General features: G+C 40.7%; 1 protein-coding gene across 8 annotated transcripts in view; it reads left to right on the forward strand.

Moving 5' to 3' along the window:
- fam131bb (family with sequence similarity 131 member Bb) overlaps positions 1-16,913 on the forward strand; it is a 95,273-nt gene that overhangs the window by 36,827 nt on the left and 41,533 nt on the right. For 5 of the 8 annotated variants that reach the window (XM_061914930.1, XM_061914934.1, XM_061914935.1 and 2 more), the window contains exon 2: positions 5,246-5,283. In XM_061914930.1, the coding sequence (XP_061770914.1) occupies positions 5,246-5,283 (38 nt within the window). The remainder of the gene's footprint in view (positions 1-5,245; positions 5,284-16,913) is intronic. The other 3 variants (XM_061914936.1, XM_061914929.1, XM_061914933.1) reach the window with 1 other exon arrangement.

The raw sequence follows: 16,913 nt of genomic DNA on the forward strand, positions 1-16,913 counted from the left end.
TGTTGTTCCGATACCAAAATTATTTAGATATTTTTTTCTAAATAAAGAGGACCAGGAAAAAATGCATTATTGGTTATATTTTAACAAAAAAAATCTTAGGGTACCTTAAACTAGGGCTGGGCGATATGGCCTTTTTTTTAATATTGTGATATTTTTAGGCCATACCGCGGTTTTTCGATATATATTACGATATTTTGCCTTAGCCTCAAATAAACACTTGATACATAGAATCATCATACTGCTGTGATTCTATGTGTCGACATTGAAACATTCTTCTTCATACTGCATTAATATGTGCTACTTTTAAACTTTCATGCAAAGAAGGAAATCACAACTAAGTCAATTGACCAAAACCTTTTAGCTCGGTTGGTAGAGCGGCCGTGCCAGCAACTTGAGGGTTGCAGGTTCGATTCCCGCATCCGCCATCCTAGTCACTGCCGTTGTGTCCTTGGGCAAGACACTTTACCCACCTTCTCCCAGTGCCACCCACACTGGTTTGAATGTAACTTAGATATTGGGTTTCACTATGTAAAGCACTTTGAGTCAATAGAGAAAAAGTGCCATATAAATATAATTCACTTCACTTTTTATTAAAGTTATTAGCAGGTGACTTTTCAAACGATGCTACATATTAGCAGTAATGCTACTTTTGGTAGCAACGTTTGTGCCCCACACTTGACAAATGAAAGTTGTCTATTCGACATATTCCCGCTTGAAACCGAACCACCGCCTTGGGAATTAATTCTTCCTTCATTTGTAACCAGATTCACATCTTCTTTCGCACCTTTGCAACACTCCGCTAGCATCACGGCTAACGTTAGCAACGCTGCTACTTCTCTGCTGGGCTAGAGTGTATACGTATGTGACGTATGACGTGACAATAAGTGACGTATGAAAGAAGGCGGGCTTGTTTTACTCCCTGTGAGAAAGAGACACAAGAAGGAGTGGGAAGAGCCTGTAGTGTAATGCCCGCAGCTAAAAACAACTGCGTGAGAACGTATACTCGAATATTACGATATAGTCATTTTCTATATCGCACAGAGACAAACCCGCGATATATCGCATCGCCCAGCCCTACCTTAAACATGTTTCTTATTGCAAGTTTGTCCCTAAATTATATAGTGAACATACTAAACTGTCATGACGTGGACTTTGGTGAGGTTTGTTTTCCCGCGTTGCAAAGCGACTGGACCGGACACGACGTGAAGGTAACGACATATTTTAATTTTAACACTCAAAAGTACTACAAAAACGAAGGGCGCGCACAAGGCGGGGAACAAATTTAACGCAGGAACAAAGCTAACACATAAACAGACTAAGGACATGAAACAAAACGGCGCTTACTGTGACGTAAAAAGCATGAAACTATGGCAAGAAATGATCAATCAGAAGTGTCAGGAGTGTGATGTTGCCAGGCTGACTGCCTGGCAACTACAGGCTTAAATAGTGGTGCAGTGATTGACAGGTGCGTGAGTCCAGACAAATCAGGTGTGTGAGTCGTGAACACACAACAGGTGAAACTAATGAGTTGTCATGGTGACAAAACAAACAAGAGTGCACAATGAGTCCAAAACCAAACCGAACGTGACCACAAAACATGACATAAACAATTTGTCTTTTATTCGTAAGTAAGCAAACAAAGGCTGCTGACATATGCAGTAACATATTGTGTCATTCTCCATTCTATTATTTTGTCAACAATATTAAGGACAAGTAGTAAAAGCCCTTATGTGGGCCTACCGCGGATGTCGTAGTGGTTCGTGTTGTGGTTTGTGCAGCCCTTTGAGACACTAGTGATTTCGGGCTATATAAGGAAACATTGATTGATTGATTGATAGTAAAAAAATGATTTATTAATCTACTTGTTCATTTACTGTTAATATCTGTTTACTTTCTCTTCTAACATGTTCTATCTACACTTCTGTCAAAATGTAATAATCACATATTCTTCTGTTGTTTGATACTTTACATTAGTTTTGGATGATACCACAAATTTGGGTATCAATCCGATACCAAGTTGTTACAGGATCATACATTGGTCATATTCAAAGTCCTCATGTGTCCAGGGACATATTTCCTGAGTTTATAAACATAATATAAATAAAAAAAAAATGAAAGAAGATGTTATGATGCCAAAAAATATTGACGTAATCATAGTAGTATCGACTAGATCCGTACTTTTCAGAGGCGGTAAAGTACCGTATATGATTCATTAGTATCGCAGTACTATGCTAATACCAGTATACCGTACAACCCTAATATGGGATAATAAATTCAGAGATGTACCAATCTGATACTGATTTGGAAACCTTCCATTGTGGTATCAGTCACAGTAGTATAAAGAGTAGAGCCAGATGCGCTGCAATCTAGTCTGATTGAAACAGAACTGGAAAGGCAGCAAACAAATCCCAAACAAATTCCATCTTTTCATGTAACAGAACAGCCTGATGCCATGAATAGAGAACACAAACAAGCTGGATGTCCTCCATTCTTGTCCTTCATTCACAGTTCCTCGTTGTTGAAATCAATGTGCATTTCCTTTTGCTTGATGATAACACGGCTAGAACTGCGGTGAAAAGACGTTCAGATCCAAGCCTCAGAAAAAGCGAGTACATCTGCTGGAACATCAAGAATTGTCCAATTATATGAACAGAAAGATACTGACAGTCCAACTGGCTTGAGAAAAAGAACTGCAGAAAGTAAAGAAGAAAGTATAAGCAAAGTTTCGACTGAATTCTAAGCAAAGGTGGTTAAACAAGAGATACAATTGACCGCTACCTGTACCACTTAGAAGATTGACCATATTTCAATCAATCAATCAATCAATCAATCAATCAAAGTTTATTTATACACCCCTTAATCACAAGTCTCTCTAAGGGCTGATTTTTTTACTTGCAGCAAAGTAAACAAAGACTGAGTACAGTGTTGCATACCATTATCCTGACAGTTGGTACAAACCACATGGATCCAATTCTAATCCAGTTATTCATCTTATTTTTAATTAAGTTCCTTTCCATTCCATTACTGTATACATTCAACAGTTACACAGAAGTGACAATTCTGTCGGCCAATCAACAAACTGGAACTAATATGTATTGCAGGGTTAATAAATCCGGACCGAGGGCGACAACAAAGTTTATTTACTTTAATTTAGTTCAGTTCAGGGCAGCGTGGTGGGAGAGGGGTTAGTGCATGTGCCTCACAATACGAAGGTACTGAGCAGTCTTGGGTTCAATCAATTTGTGGAGTTTGCATGTTCTCCCCGTGACTGGGGATAGGTTGATTGGCAACACTAAATTGGCCCTAGTGTGTGAATGTGAGTGTGAATGTTTGTGCCACTGCTTTATAACTGTTTAATAAACACACTTTTGCTAAATCGACTTAGTTGTGATTCCCCTCTCTGCATGAAAGTTTAAAATGAGCATACATTAATGCAGTATGAATAAGAATGTTTGAATGTAGACACATAGAATCATCATACTGCTGTGATTATATGCATCAAGTGTTCATTCAAGGCCAAGGCAAAATATGGAGATATATATCGTGTACCGCGATATGGCCTAAAAAAAATATTGAGATATTAGAAAAAGGCCATATCGCCTAGCCCTAATTGCGACACCCAGTGGACACACTCAGAACAACTGTTTCATCCATTCAAAATGTCACGAACATTTTTATACTTTGCAAACTCATCCCGCGGGCCTGATAAATCCTGTTCGATGGGCTGAGCCGGCCCCTTTGACACCCCTGGTTTAAATACTGTTGAACAAAAAAAATGTGTTCAAGGATAGTTATTAGCCTAGAAGCAACAAGTTCATATGAGCAGGTCCAGTGCTTTTTTTAAAAATATATTTGTCATTTAGCATTGCAAGTGATAAATAGCAGATGACAGACATATGCATACTTGCCAACCCTCCCGGATTTTCCGGGAAACTCCCAAATTTCAGCACCTCTCCTGAAAACCTCCCGGGACAAATTTTCTCCTGAAATTCAGGCGGAGCTGGAGGCCACGCCCCCTCCAGCTCCATGCAGACCTGAGTGATGTGTCTACAGCCTGTTTTCACGTCCGCAGTCGCTTTCCCACAATATAAACAGAGTGCCTTCCCAATGAAGTTATAACTGTAGAATGATTGAGGGCGAGTTTTTAGTTTCTTATGTGGGTTTAGCGCGGCAACAACACACAACAACAGCAGCACGTTTTTGTCTACCGTAAAGCAGTTCGTCTGCCGTAAACAGCAACGTTGTGAAACTCTTAAACAGGACAAAACTGCCATCTACTGTCTATGCATATGTGAAAATAAAATCTACGGCTTTTGGTTCTCAACTTTTTTTCAGAGATGTACCCCCTGTAAAAAAATGTTTTATTCGAGTACCCCCTAATCAGAACAAAGCATTTTTGGTTGAAAAGAAAAAAAATAAAGAAGTAAAATACAGCACTATGTCATCAGTTTCTGATTTATTAAATTGTATAACAGTGAGAGGAGCCAGATGAGGTGGTTCGGGCATCTGGTCAGGATGCCACCCGAACGCCTCCCTAGGGAGGTGTTTAGGGCACGGCCAACCGGTAGGAGGCCACGGGGAAGACCCAGGACACGTTGGGAAGACTATGTCTCCCGACTGGCCTGGGAACGCCACGGGATCCCCCGGGAAGAGATAGACAAAGTGGCTGGGGAAAGGGAAGTCTGGGCTTCCCTGCTTAGGCTGCTGCCCCCGCGACCCGACCTCGGATAAGCGGAAGAAGATGGATGGATGGATGGATGGAACAGTGCAAAATATTGCTCATTTGTAGTGGTCTTTCTTGAACTATTTGGAAAAAAAGATATAAAAATAACTAAAAAAATTGTTGAAAAATAAACAAGTGATACAATTATAAAGATTTCTACACATACTGCGATGAGGTGGCGACTTGTCCAGGGTGTAACCCGCCTTCCGCCCGATTGTAGCTGAGATATGCACCAGCGCCATTCGCGAACCGAAAGGGAATAAGCGGTAGAAAGTGGATGGATGGATAGCTGTAAATATATTCCTCCCCTCTTAACCACGCCCCCAACAACGCCCCACCCCAGACCACACCCCCCCAACTCCCACCTCCCGAAATCGGAGGTGTCAAGCTTGGCAAGTATGGACCTATGCAGCATGGACTGAAGGACACATCATGAATGCTCTTGTCTCCAAATGAAATCACTGAAATCAACACGTTTCTTCTCTCTTTCTCTGTCCCCTCCCCGTTGTCTCCTCCCCTCAGCAGCAGATGGCGTGCCAGTCCAGAAGGATGGGGAGCAGGTAAGATCTTAACTTACCTTTCACCAGAACTTTACCCACAAGCGAGGACAAGCCGAGGAACCAACATGCCTGACTTGACGTAGTCGCCCGGTGAGCTGCGGTGTTCACAGGCAGCTCACCCGCACCCTGACTGCAGCTCTGGGTCGGTCACGCTGCTATATTAGGGCAGTGTTTTTCAACCACTGTGCCGCGGCACACGTGACATACAGTCTGGTGTATCGTAATTTTACCTAATTGGGTTAAAAATACTTTTTGCACACCAGTAATTATAATTCGCAATTAATGTGCCATTATGTTTCTGTACAGCGCAGGTAACTAATTGCTTTGTAGATGTCGTGATCACAACATGTAGAGGCAGTATGCAGGTAAAAAGGCATCTAATGCTTATACCTAAAGATGTCCGATAATATCGTACTGCCGATATTATCGGCCGATAAATGCTTTAAAATGTAATATCGGAAATTATCGGTATCGGTTTCAAAAAGTAAAATTTATGACTTTTTAAAACGGCGCTGTATGGAGTGGTACACGGACGTAGGAGAAGAAGTGAATTGAATTATATTTATATAGCGCTTTACATAGTGACACCCAATATCTAAGTTACATTTAAACCAGTGTGGGTGGCACTGGGAGCAGGTGGGTAAAGTGTCTTGCCCAAGGACACAACGGCAGTAACTAGGATGGCACAAGCGGGAATTGAACCAGCAACCCCCAAGTTGCTGGCACGGCCACTCTACCAACCGAGCCATGCCGCCCCACAAGAACAGAGCAGATGTGTCTCCCAGTCATACTTGCCAACCCCTCCTGATTTTCCCGAAAATCTCCCAGGGCAAAGCTTCTGCAGATTTCCACACAGACAACTATATTGGGGGCGTGCCGGCCCATTCACATAATATCTACAGTTTTTCACACACACAAGTGAATGCAAGGCATACTTGGTCAACAGCCATACATGTCACACTGAGGGTGGCCGTATAAACAACTTTAACACTGTTACAAATCTGCGCCACACTGTGAACCCACACCAAACAAGAATGGCGAACACATTTTGGGAGAACATCCGCACCGTAACACAACATAAACACAACAGAACAAACACCCAGAAACCCTTGCAGCACTAACTCTTCCGGGACGCTACAATATACACCCCCCGCTACCCCTACCCTCCCACCTCAACCTCCTCATGCTCTCTCAGGGAGAGCATTTCCCAAATGCCAAGCTGCTGTTTTGAGGCATACCGTATTTCCTTGAATTGCCGCAGGACATATAGTATGCGCCTGCCTTGAATTACTGTCGGGTCAAACTCGCTTTGCAAAATAATTAGCGCATGCTTAGTATTACCGCCTGGTCAAACTCGTCACGTCACGAGTGACACTTCCCCTGTCATCATTTTCAAAATGGAGGAGGCTGATTTCAATACCGGTAATTTTAAATCACATAAAGTAAAGAAGAAATAAGAGCTATTTAGTGGGATTTAAGGTCCAAGCTTACATCACACTCAATGTTTTACTGCATGCCTTTGGTAAGTGTCGGAGTGAGAAGAGGTTTTAAAATAATTAGCGCATGCTTGCTTTTACTGCATGCCGATGGTAAGCGCAGGAGTGAGGAGAGGTTTTAAATTAATTAGCGCCCCAGCGGCAATTCAAGGAAAAACGGTATTAAAAAAAAAGCACTTTGTGACTTCAATAATAAATATGGCAGTGCCATGTTGGCATTTTTTTCCCATAACTTGAGTTGATTTATTTTGGAAAACCTTGTTACATTCTTTAATGCATCCAGTGCGGCATCACAACAAAATGAGGCATAATAATGTGTTCATTCCACGACTGTATATGTCGGTATCAGTTGATATCGAAATCGGTAATTAAGAGTCGGGCAATATCGGAATATTGGATATCGGCAAAAAAGCCATTATCGGACATCTCAACTTAAACCAAAAATAAACAAAAGGCGAGTGCCGCTAATATAAAGCATTGAAGCTTAGGCATGGCGATGCAAAACGAAACTAAAACCGAACCGGCTGCAAAGTAAGCAAAACACAAAATGCTGGACGACGGCAAAGACTTACAGCATGTGGAGCAGAGACGGCGTCCACAAAGTACATCCGCCCATGACATGACAATCAACAATGTCCCCACAAAGAAGGATAGCGTCCACACAACTTAAATAGTCTTGATTGGAGAATAGTGCTCAAAGGAAGACAGGAAACCGCAACAGGAAAATACAGACAAAACAGGAAAAAACACCAAAATAGGAGCGACAGAGAAGAACTAAAACACTACACACAGGAAAACAGCAAAAAAAACCTCCAAATAAGTCATGGCGTGATGTGGCAGGTGGTGTAAGTACACCTACTTTGAGACAAGAGCTATGGTGATGCATGCTTGGTGATGGTTTAAAGCAGGGGTGTAGAACTCAAATACAGAGTGAGCCAATATTTAAAAGTGAACAAAGCCGCGGGCCAAGGTTGAACAAATTAACCTTTTAATAGAGACCCAAACAAGTTCTGCATTTAATATTGAACAAGCAAGGCTTATATAACTTAGTGACATGCAAAATCCAGTTTGAAATAATAATAATAATAATTAAAAAATATCAATGGCATATCAAATAAAAATTAAATACAAATTGAATGCCTATTTTCTATTTGCAGCCTTTTTAGGTAAATATCAATCAATCAATGTTTATTTATATAGCCCTGAATCACCAGTGTCTCAAAGGGCTGCACAAACCACAACGCCATCCTCGGTAGAGACCACATAAGGGCAAGGAAAACTCACCCCAGTGGGACGTCAATGACAGTGACAATGATGACTATGAGAAACCTTGGAGAGGACCGCATATGTGGGCAACTCCCCCCCTTCCTCCCCCAGGGGACCGAAATTTGAAGATAAAATAACAATAAAGAATGAGTCAAACATTCAAGCCTTGAAGTAACAATAGAAAGTGCAATAATAAAACGTTAATTATTGCTCAGTTTGCTACACTGATTTGCTTTAATATGGAACAGGCAACGCTTATATAACTTAATAGTGCAAAATCAACTATCAAAAAAACAAATGAAAAAACATAATTGGCATATTAAATAAAATTTTGATAAAAAAATGGAATGCCTCTTTTCTATTTGCAGCCCTCTGAGGTAAATATCAATATTAACTTTTTCCACAAGCTAATACTTTTGAAATAAAACTGAATAAATCAACCATTCAGGTCTTTCTACTGCTCAGCTTGCGACACACTGATCTAATCTGATGTGCTTAACAGATACCTGGCATCTTTTCTTAGATGCTAGTTCATTAATGTCGGGGCTCAGGGGGGCAAAGTTGGGGGGTGTATATTGTAGCGTCCCAAGAGAGTTAGTGCTGCATTGGTTCTGGGTATTTGTTCTGTTGTGTTTATGTTGTGTTACGGTGCGGATGTTCTCCCGAAATGTGTTTGTCATTCTTGTTTGTTGTGGGTTCACAGTGTGGCGCATATTTGTAACAGTGTTAATGTCATGATCCGTGGTCTGGATCATGTTTAGTTCGGTTATTTTCTGTTAGTTTGGACTCCCTTTGTTGTTTGTGTACCTTGTGAGTGAGTTTGGTCACCATGGTAACGTATTAATTTCACCTGCTGCGGGTTCCAGATGCACACCTGTTTTTGTTAATTACTTTCCTATTTAAGCCTGCCTTGTCCCGTCAGTCGGTTTTGGTCCCTTGTTTGCGGTATGCAACTGTTAACGTTGGTTTGTTCTAGATTTCTTGTTTCCTGATCCTGTGCTAATGTTAGCATTAGCTTCTGTGCGTTTCGAAACGCATTTCTTTTGTTCTTTTTGTCTGTTTTTGCACCAGGGTTTTTGTTATTAAATCACCTTACCTTTACGTTGTTGTCTGGAGTGTCTATGTTTGCATTGGAGGAACGATCCCGCATTAAAATGCGACCCCCACGTGACAGTTAAAGTTGTTTATACGGCTACCCTCGGTGTGACCTGTATGGCTGTTGAGCAAGTGTGCATTGCATTCACTTGTGTGTGTGTGACTGGGCTGGCATGCTGTTTGTATGGAGGAAAAGCGGACGTGACGACATGGTGGAGGGGACGCTAAAGGCAGTACCTTTAAGTACTTTAAGTTGTCCCGGTGGAAATTGAGCGAAATTCAGGAGAATGATTGAGATTTTCGGGAGGGGCACTAGAATTCAGGAGTCTCCCGGGAAAATCGGGAGTGTTAAGTAGGAGTAGGAGTCACTGCCGCTGAATAAAACTGGCGGGCCACCTCTAATGTTCATGTGATATTGCCTAAAGGGCCAAATGAAATTACACGGCGGGCCAGAGTTTGACACCCATGGTTTAAAGTCATAACAACTTTTCATTGTCAATATCAGCTACCGAGTGCTTTCTGCTCGTGCTGTGCCTCAGGATTGTTTCAATAAAAAAAATGTGCCTTGGTTTAAAAAAGGTTGAAAAACCCTGTCTTTTGGAAGTAGTGAGTCACGTGTCGGTCAGTCACTTCTGTTTCCACCACATGATATGTGGCATAGAGCTGGAAGAGTGAACAATCTCCAGCTCGGTGGGCTCATTACAGTTGGAGGATGTCTTGATGTCCACCCGACAAGAATTGCTGCTCTGTGCTCGTAAAAAGGAAACAGGGACCATTCCTATTACAAACCCCGTTTCCATACAAGTTGGGAAATTGTGTTGGATGTAAATATAAACAGAATACAAGGATTTGCAAATCCTTTTCAACCCATATTCAGTTGAATATGCTACAAAGACAACATATTTGATGTTCAAACTCATAAACATTTGTTTTTTTTTTCAAATAATCATTAACTTTAGAATTTGATGGCTGCAACATGTGACAAAGAAGTTGGGAAAGGTGGCAATAAATACTGATAAAGTTGAGGAATTCTCATCAAACACTTATATGGAACATCCCACAGGTGTGCAGGCTAATTGGGAACAGGTGGGTGCCATGATTGGGTATAAAAGCAGCTTCCATGAAATGCTAAGTAATTCACAAACAAGAATGGGGCGAGGGTCACCAATTTGTAAGAAAATTGTCGAACAGTTTTAGACCAACATTTCTCAACGAGCTATTGAAAGGAATTTAGGGATTTTACCATCTACGGTCCGTAAAATCATCAAAAAGTTCAGAGAATCTGGAGAAATCACTGCACGTAAGCGATGATATTATGGACTTTTGATCCCTCAGGCGACTGCGTCAAAAACCGACAGTGTGTAAAGGATATCACCATATGGGCTCAGGAACACTTCATAAAACCACTGTCAGTAACTACAGTTGGTCGCTACGTCTGTAAGTACAAGTTAAAACTCTACTATGCAAAGCCAAACCCATTTATCAACAATATCCTGAAACGCAGCCGGCTTGGCTGGGCCCGAGCTCACCTAAGATGGACTGATGCAAAGTGGAAAAGTGTTCTGTGGTCTGACGAATCCACATTTCAAATTATATTTGGAAACAGATGACGTGGTGTCTTCTGGAACAAAGGGGAAAATAACCATTCAGATTGTTATAGGTACAAAGTTGAAAAGCCAGCATCTGTGATGGTACGGGGGTGTATTAGTGCCCAAGGCATGGGTAACTTACACATCTGTGAAGGCACCATTAATGCTGAAAAGTCCATACAGGTTTTGGAGCAACACATGTTGTCATCCAAGCAACGTTATCATGGACGCCCCTGCTTATTTCAGCAAGACAGGTGTTACAACAGCGTGGCTTCGTAAAAAAAGAGTGCGGGTACTTTCCTGGCCCGCCTGCAGTCCAGACCTGTCTCCCATGGAAAATGTGAGGCGTATTATGAAGCGTAAAATACGACAAGGGAGACCCCGGACTGTTGAACGACTGAAGCTCTACATAAAACAAGAATGGGAAAGAATTCCACTTTCAAAGCTTCAACAATTAGTTTCCTCAGTTCCCAAACGTTTATTGAGTGTTGTTAAAAGAAAAGGTGATGTAACACAGTGGTGAACATGCCCTTTCCCAACTACTTTGGCGCGTGTTGCAGCCATGAAATTCAAAGTTATTTATTATTTGCAAAAAAAAATTAAGTTTATGCGTTTGAACATCAAATATTTTGTCTTTGTAGTGCATTCAACTGAATATGGGTTAAAAGGGATTTGCAAATTGTATTCTGTTTATATTTACATCTAACACAATTTCCCAACTCATATGGAAACAGGGTTTGTATATCCTCTCCTCACTTCCTCCTCCTATGGGACATGGCGCAGGAGAGAGAGGCATTTCCCACTAAATCCCAGCTTCACTTTTCAACCAAAAGTACTGCTGACCGATTCCATGATTTATTTATGCATCATGCCCCTGCAAGAGGGCAAAGAAACACATCCACATATGCCTCCATAAGATATTTTTGGGGGCCTTTTCAAGAAGGAACATGTGTAGCTCAGGAGTCTCCAACCCGTCGCTTGCAGGCTTCCAGTAGTACATAAGAGATGTGACATTTGTGAAAGAGTCACCTTTTTTAGGTGAATGATGAAACCCGATTTGCAGTTGTGAGCAACTTTTTACACAAATTACCAAGACACGACTGGACAGAGTCAAAAGAATCGTAGCAATATTTGGATTCACTTTCCGGTGAATTGTTTTGCTGTGGATTTGTAAAGTTGTTCAGCTGTGTACACACCTGGCAGTGTCGTACAATTTAATATTTTTATATCGTCTTAATTTGTATTCCAGTTTTATTTATATTTTTTATACAAACCCTGTTTCCATATGAGTTGGGAAATTGTGTTAGATGTAAATATAAACAGAATACAATGATTTGCAAATCATTTTCAACCCATATTCAGTTGAATATGCTACAAAGACAACATATTTGATGTTCAAACTGATAAACTTTTTTTTTTCAACTAATCAATAACTTTAGAATGTCATGGCATCAACACATGACAAAGTGGGGAAAGATGGGAATAAACACTGATAAAGTTGAGGAATGCTCATCAAACACTTATTTGGAACATCCCACAGGTGTGCAGGCTAATTGGGAACAGGTGGGTGCCATGATTGGGTATAAAAACAGCTTCCCAAGAAATGCTCAGTCTTTCACAAGAAAGGATGGGGCGAGGTACACCCCTTTGTCCACAACTGCGTCAGCAAATAGTCAAACAATTTAAGAACATTTCTCAAAGTGCAATTGCAAGAAATTTAGGGATTTCAACATCTATGCTCCATAATATCATCAAAAGGTTCAGAGAATCTGGAGAAATCACTCAACGTAAGCGGCATGGCCAGAAACCAACATTGAATGACCGTGACATTCGATCCCTCAGATGACACTGTATCAAAAACAGACATCAATCTCTAAAGGATATCACCACAGGGACTCAGGATCACTTCAGAAAACCACTGTCACTAAATACAGTTGGTCACTACATCTGTAAGTGCAAGTTGAAGCTCTACTATGCAAAGCGAAAGCTATTTATCAACAACATCCAGAAACGCCGCCGGCTTCTCTGGGCCCGAGGTCATCTAAGATGGACTGATGCAAAGTGGAAAAATGTTCTGTGGTCTGACAAGTCCACATTTCACATTGTTTTTGGAAATATTCGACATTGTGACTGTTATCGACGCAAAGTTCAAAAGCCAGCATGTGTGATGGTATGGGGGTGCAGTAGTGCCCAAGGCAGGGGTAACTTACACATCTGTGAAGGCACCATTAATGCTGAAAGGTACATACAGGTTTTGGAACAACATATGCTGCCATCTAAGCTCTGTCTTTTTCATGGACGCCCCTGCTTATTTCAGCAAGTCAATGCCAAGCCACATTCAGCACGTGTTACAACAGCGTGGCTTCGGAAAAGAAAGAGTGCGGGTACTTTCCTGGCCCACCTGCAGTCCAGACCTGTCTCCCATCAAAAATGTGTGGCACATTATGAAGCGTAAAATACGACAACTGAGACCCCGGACTGTTGAACGACTGAAGCTCTACATAAAACAAGAATGGGAAATAATTCCACTTTCAAAGCTTCAACAATTAGTTTCCTCAGTTCCCAAACGTTTATTGAATGTTGTTAAAAAAAGGTGATGTAACACAGTGGTGAACATGCCCTTTCCCAACTACTTTGACACCTGTTGCAGTCATGAAATTCTAAGTTAATTATTGTTTGCAAAAAAAAAAAAGAACTTTATGAGTTTGAACATCAAATATGTTGTCTTTGTAGTGCATTCAACTGAATATGGGTTGAAAAGGATTAGCAAATCATTGTATTCCGTTTATATTTACATCTAACTTAATTTCCCAACTCATATGGAAACGGGGTTTGTATAAAGGGAGGCAAACTATTCTTATTCATTGTTTTTATATGTTGTGTACTTTTTTTGGTGAATAAAAATTAAAAAGTAGTAATGCATATGCAATGCATATGTGATGGAATAAAAGAATATTTGTATGCAATAAAAACAGACCAAAATAAATATACATAGGTGGGATGTGCATAGGTGTGGACGTTTTCATTATTCTGATCCAAATCTTATTTTAAAACTTCGACTGGTGCAACGAGTTAATTCTGGAAATAACAAGCTTGTTCAGTTTGTTCTGAGAGCAAAAATCTATGAAATTAAATGTTGAAAAAAGGAGAAGCCCTCCTCCATTGCCACATTAAAAAGTAACTCCAAGAAGGAAAAAAAAAGGTTTGAGACCCTTGGTATGGCTTCTGCACTCGGTGCACTGGAGCAGGCAAGTGTTAAATCTTTTCATTACTCATGCTCCTGTGGAAGGAGATGCATGTAGAAGGAAATAGCTGCAAAGGATACACATTCACACAAAAAAGGAGTGAAGAAGTTGTATTGATTAATACGCTTCTGCGTGTAGCTGTCATGTGGGTTATTGTTCAGTTACATTCCTGCGATATCTATTAAAAACCAGTGTGAGGAAGAAGTTACAATGTTAAATTATCCATCCATTTTCTACTGTTTGTCCCTTTCGGGCTCGCGGGGGCTGCAGGAGCCTATCTCAGCTGAGGTGGCGACTTGTCCAGGGTGTACACCGCCTTCCGCCTGAATGCAGCTGAGAATGTCAAATTAATACAATTATATTGTTTCAAGAAAAGTCATAATATAATTTAAAGCCTATTTGTTGAAGGAATACCAAATGATCAAAGAGCTCCCACAGCTACAGATGACTGACAGATTGTTGGCATATTCCCGAGCTGTCTTTTAAAATGTGTAGCGGAGCTTTTTACCATTTTTTTTTTTTTTTTACAATACCTGTTCTCCGTGAAGTAGTGGGCGTTAACACCGAGCGAGTTCATCTCTTGTGGCAGATCCAAATTAATATCATTTTCATGATATTACTCATAATCATTCTCATCGACGTCCCACTGGGTTGTGAGTTTTTCCTTGCCCTTATGTGGGTGCTGAACTGCGGATGTCGTTGTGGCTTATGCAGCCCTTTGAGACACTTTTGATTTAGAGCTGTATAAATAAACATTGATTGATTGATAAGAAAGGATGTTTTTCCTTCACTTCTGAGGGATTTTTTTCTCACAACTGATGCTCTACGACAGACCTGGGCAAAAGACGGCCCGCGGGCCACGTGCAGCCTGTTAAAATTTTCAATCACGTTCTACATTTTTTTTTAGACCTTTAACATCAAAACTGTCGCTGCTATTATGATGTGCAGCGATGTTTTGAAATGACCGCAAGTCTTGAATTATAGAAGGTATTTCAATGGTTGAAATCTGCGCTTTTGAGTGTTGCAGGAGTTATTACTGTTATCTACGTCACAGCAGCTCAGACCTGGAACAAAGCAAAGTGGGCGGGGTTTGTTTTCAGAGCAGCCAGACCAAAAAACGTGTGTCGAAAACAGATTTTTACGTGATAATATATTATATTGTAGGTGTTTATTACCCTCTGCATTCATATTTTGCTGTTTTGTACATTTTTGTTGGGTTTTGCTTGATTGTAAAAGATGTCTATGGAGGAGCTGCTCTAAGAAGTAACAGATGAGCAACATTCGTATGTTGTTAATATTCAGTGTTTTATTGTTCATATTTAAAGGCCTACTGAAATGAGATTTTCCATTCTATGTGTCATACTTGATCATTTCGCAATATTGCCATATTTTTGCTGAGAGGATTTAGTAGAGAACATCGACGATAAAGTTTGCAACTTTTGGTCGCTAATAAAAAAGCCTTGCCTGTACCGGAAGTAGCAGACGATGTGCGCGTAACGTCACCGGTGTGAGGGCTCCTCACATCCGCACATTGATTACAATCATAGACACCAGCAGCGCGAGCGATTCTGACCAGAGAAAGCGACAATTTCCCCATTAATTTGAGCGAGGATGAAAGATTCGTGGATGGGGAAAGTGAGAGTGAAAAACTACAAGAAAAAAAAAAGAGGGCAGGAGCGATTCAGATGTTATTAGACACATTTACTAGGATAATTCTGGAAAATCCCTTATCTGATTATTGTGTTAGTAGTGATTTAGTGAGATTATAAAATCATACATGAAAGTCGGAGGGGTGTGGTGACCGCCAGTGTCTCTGAGTGAAGCCATGGAGGAGCCAAGAAAGTCGCAGCTGCCTCTTTGACAGCTGCAGGAGGACGCAAGCTCCGCTCAAGTCTCCAGTAACAGCCAACTTATTACCACAATTTTCTCACCGAAACCTGCCGGTTGACATGTGGTAGAGAACTATGTTCGCTTGACCCCTCTGTTCCATATTAAAACAAAGAAACACTGGCTGTGTTTGTGTTGCTACAGCCGGCCGAAATCCACCGCTTTCCACGAAATGCATTCTTCTTTGTTGTCTCCACTATTAATTGAACAATTTGCAAAAGATTTAGAAACACAGATGTCCAGAATACTGTGTAATTATGCGATTAAAACGGACGACTTTTAGCCGTGAGTGGTGCTGGGATAAAATGTCCGCTCCAACCAATAACGTCACAAGCACGCGTCATCAATCCGCGACGTTTTCAACAGGATTCGTGGGAAATTTAAAATTGCAATTTAGTAAACTAAAGCGGCCGTATTTGCATGTGTTGCAATGTTAATATTTCATCATTGATATATAAACTATCAGACTTCGTGGTCGCTAGTAGTGGCTTTCAGTAGGTCTTTAATATTGTAAATCCCACTTTCTTTCTTTACATGTACATTTTGGGTGTCCCATTTAGAAAACATTGTAAAATTCCTTTCCGTTTTTTTGAGGTGGTCTGTCATTATGTTTTTAGAACTCAATCGGACAATATGACTTTTGGTATGAGTGTTCCTGAAAAAAAGCGACCCCAACACACATACTGAACAGCAGATTTTTACAGCTAAACATGTATGTTTCATTTATACACGCAGACATATTTTTTCTCTCTCAATGTGGCTCCAGATTCAAAATATTTGCCCAGCTCTGCTCTGACACAGATTACATTAAAATCTGTAAAAAGTTCACTTTGTTGCGTTTTTAGGAGACGGTTGAAATTTGATTTTAACATAGTATTTTTCTACTTTTTAATAATAGGATCAATTAATTTAATTAATTACATCCATCCCTACAATTAGGATGGACAAAATCGGGATCTTTCTGTGTGGAGTTTGCATGTCCTCCCCGTGACTGTGTGGGTTAGAGATGCGCGCATAGGCAATTATATCATCCGCAACCGCATCACCAAAGT

This window comes from Nerophis ophidion, linkage group LG11, assembly GCF_033978795.1.
Source record: "Nerophis ophidion isolate RoL-2023_Sa linkage group LG11, RoL_Noph_v1.0, whole genome shotgun sequence".
NCBI classification, from domain to species: domain Eukaryota; kingdom Metazoa; phylum Chordata; class Actinopteri; order Syngnathiformes; family Syngnathidae; genus Nerophis; species Nerophis ophidion.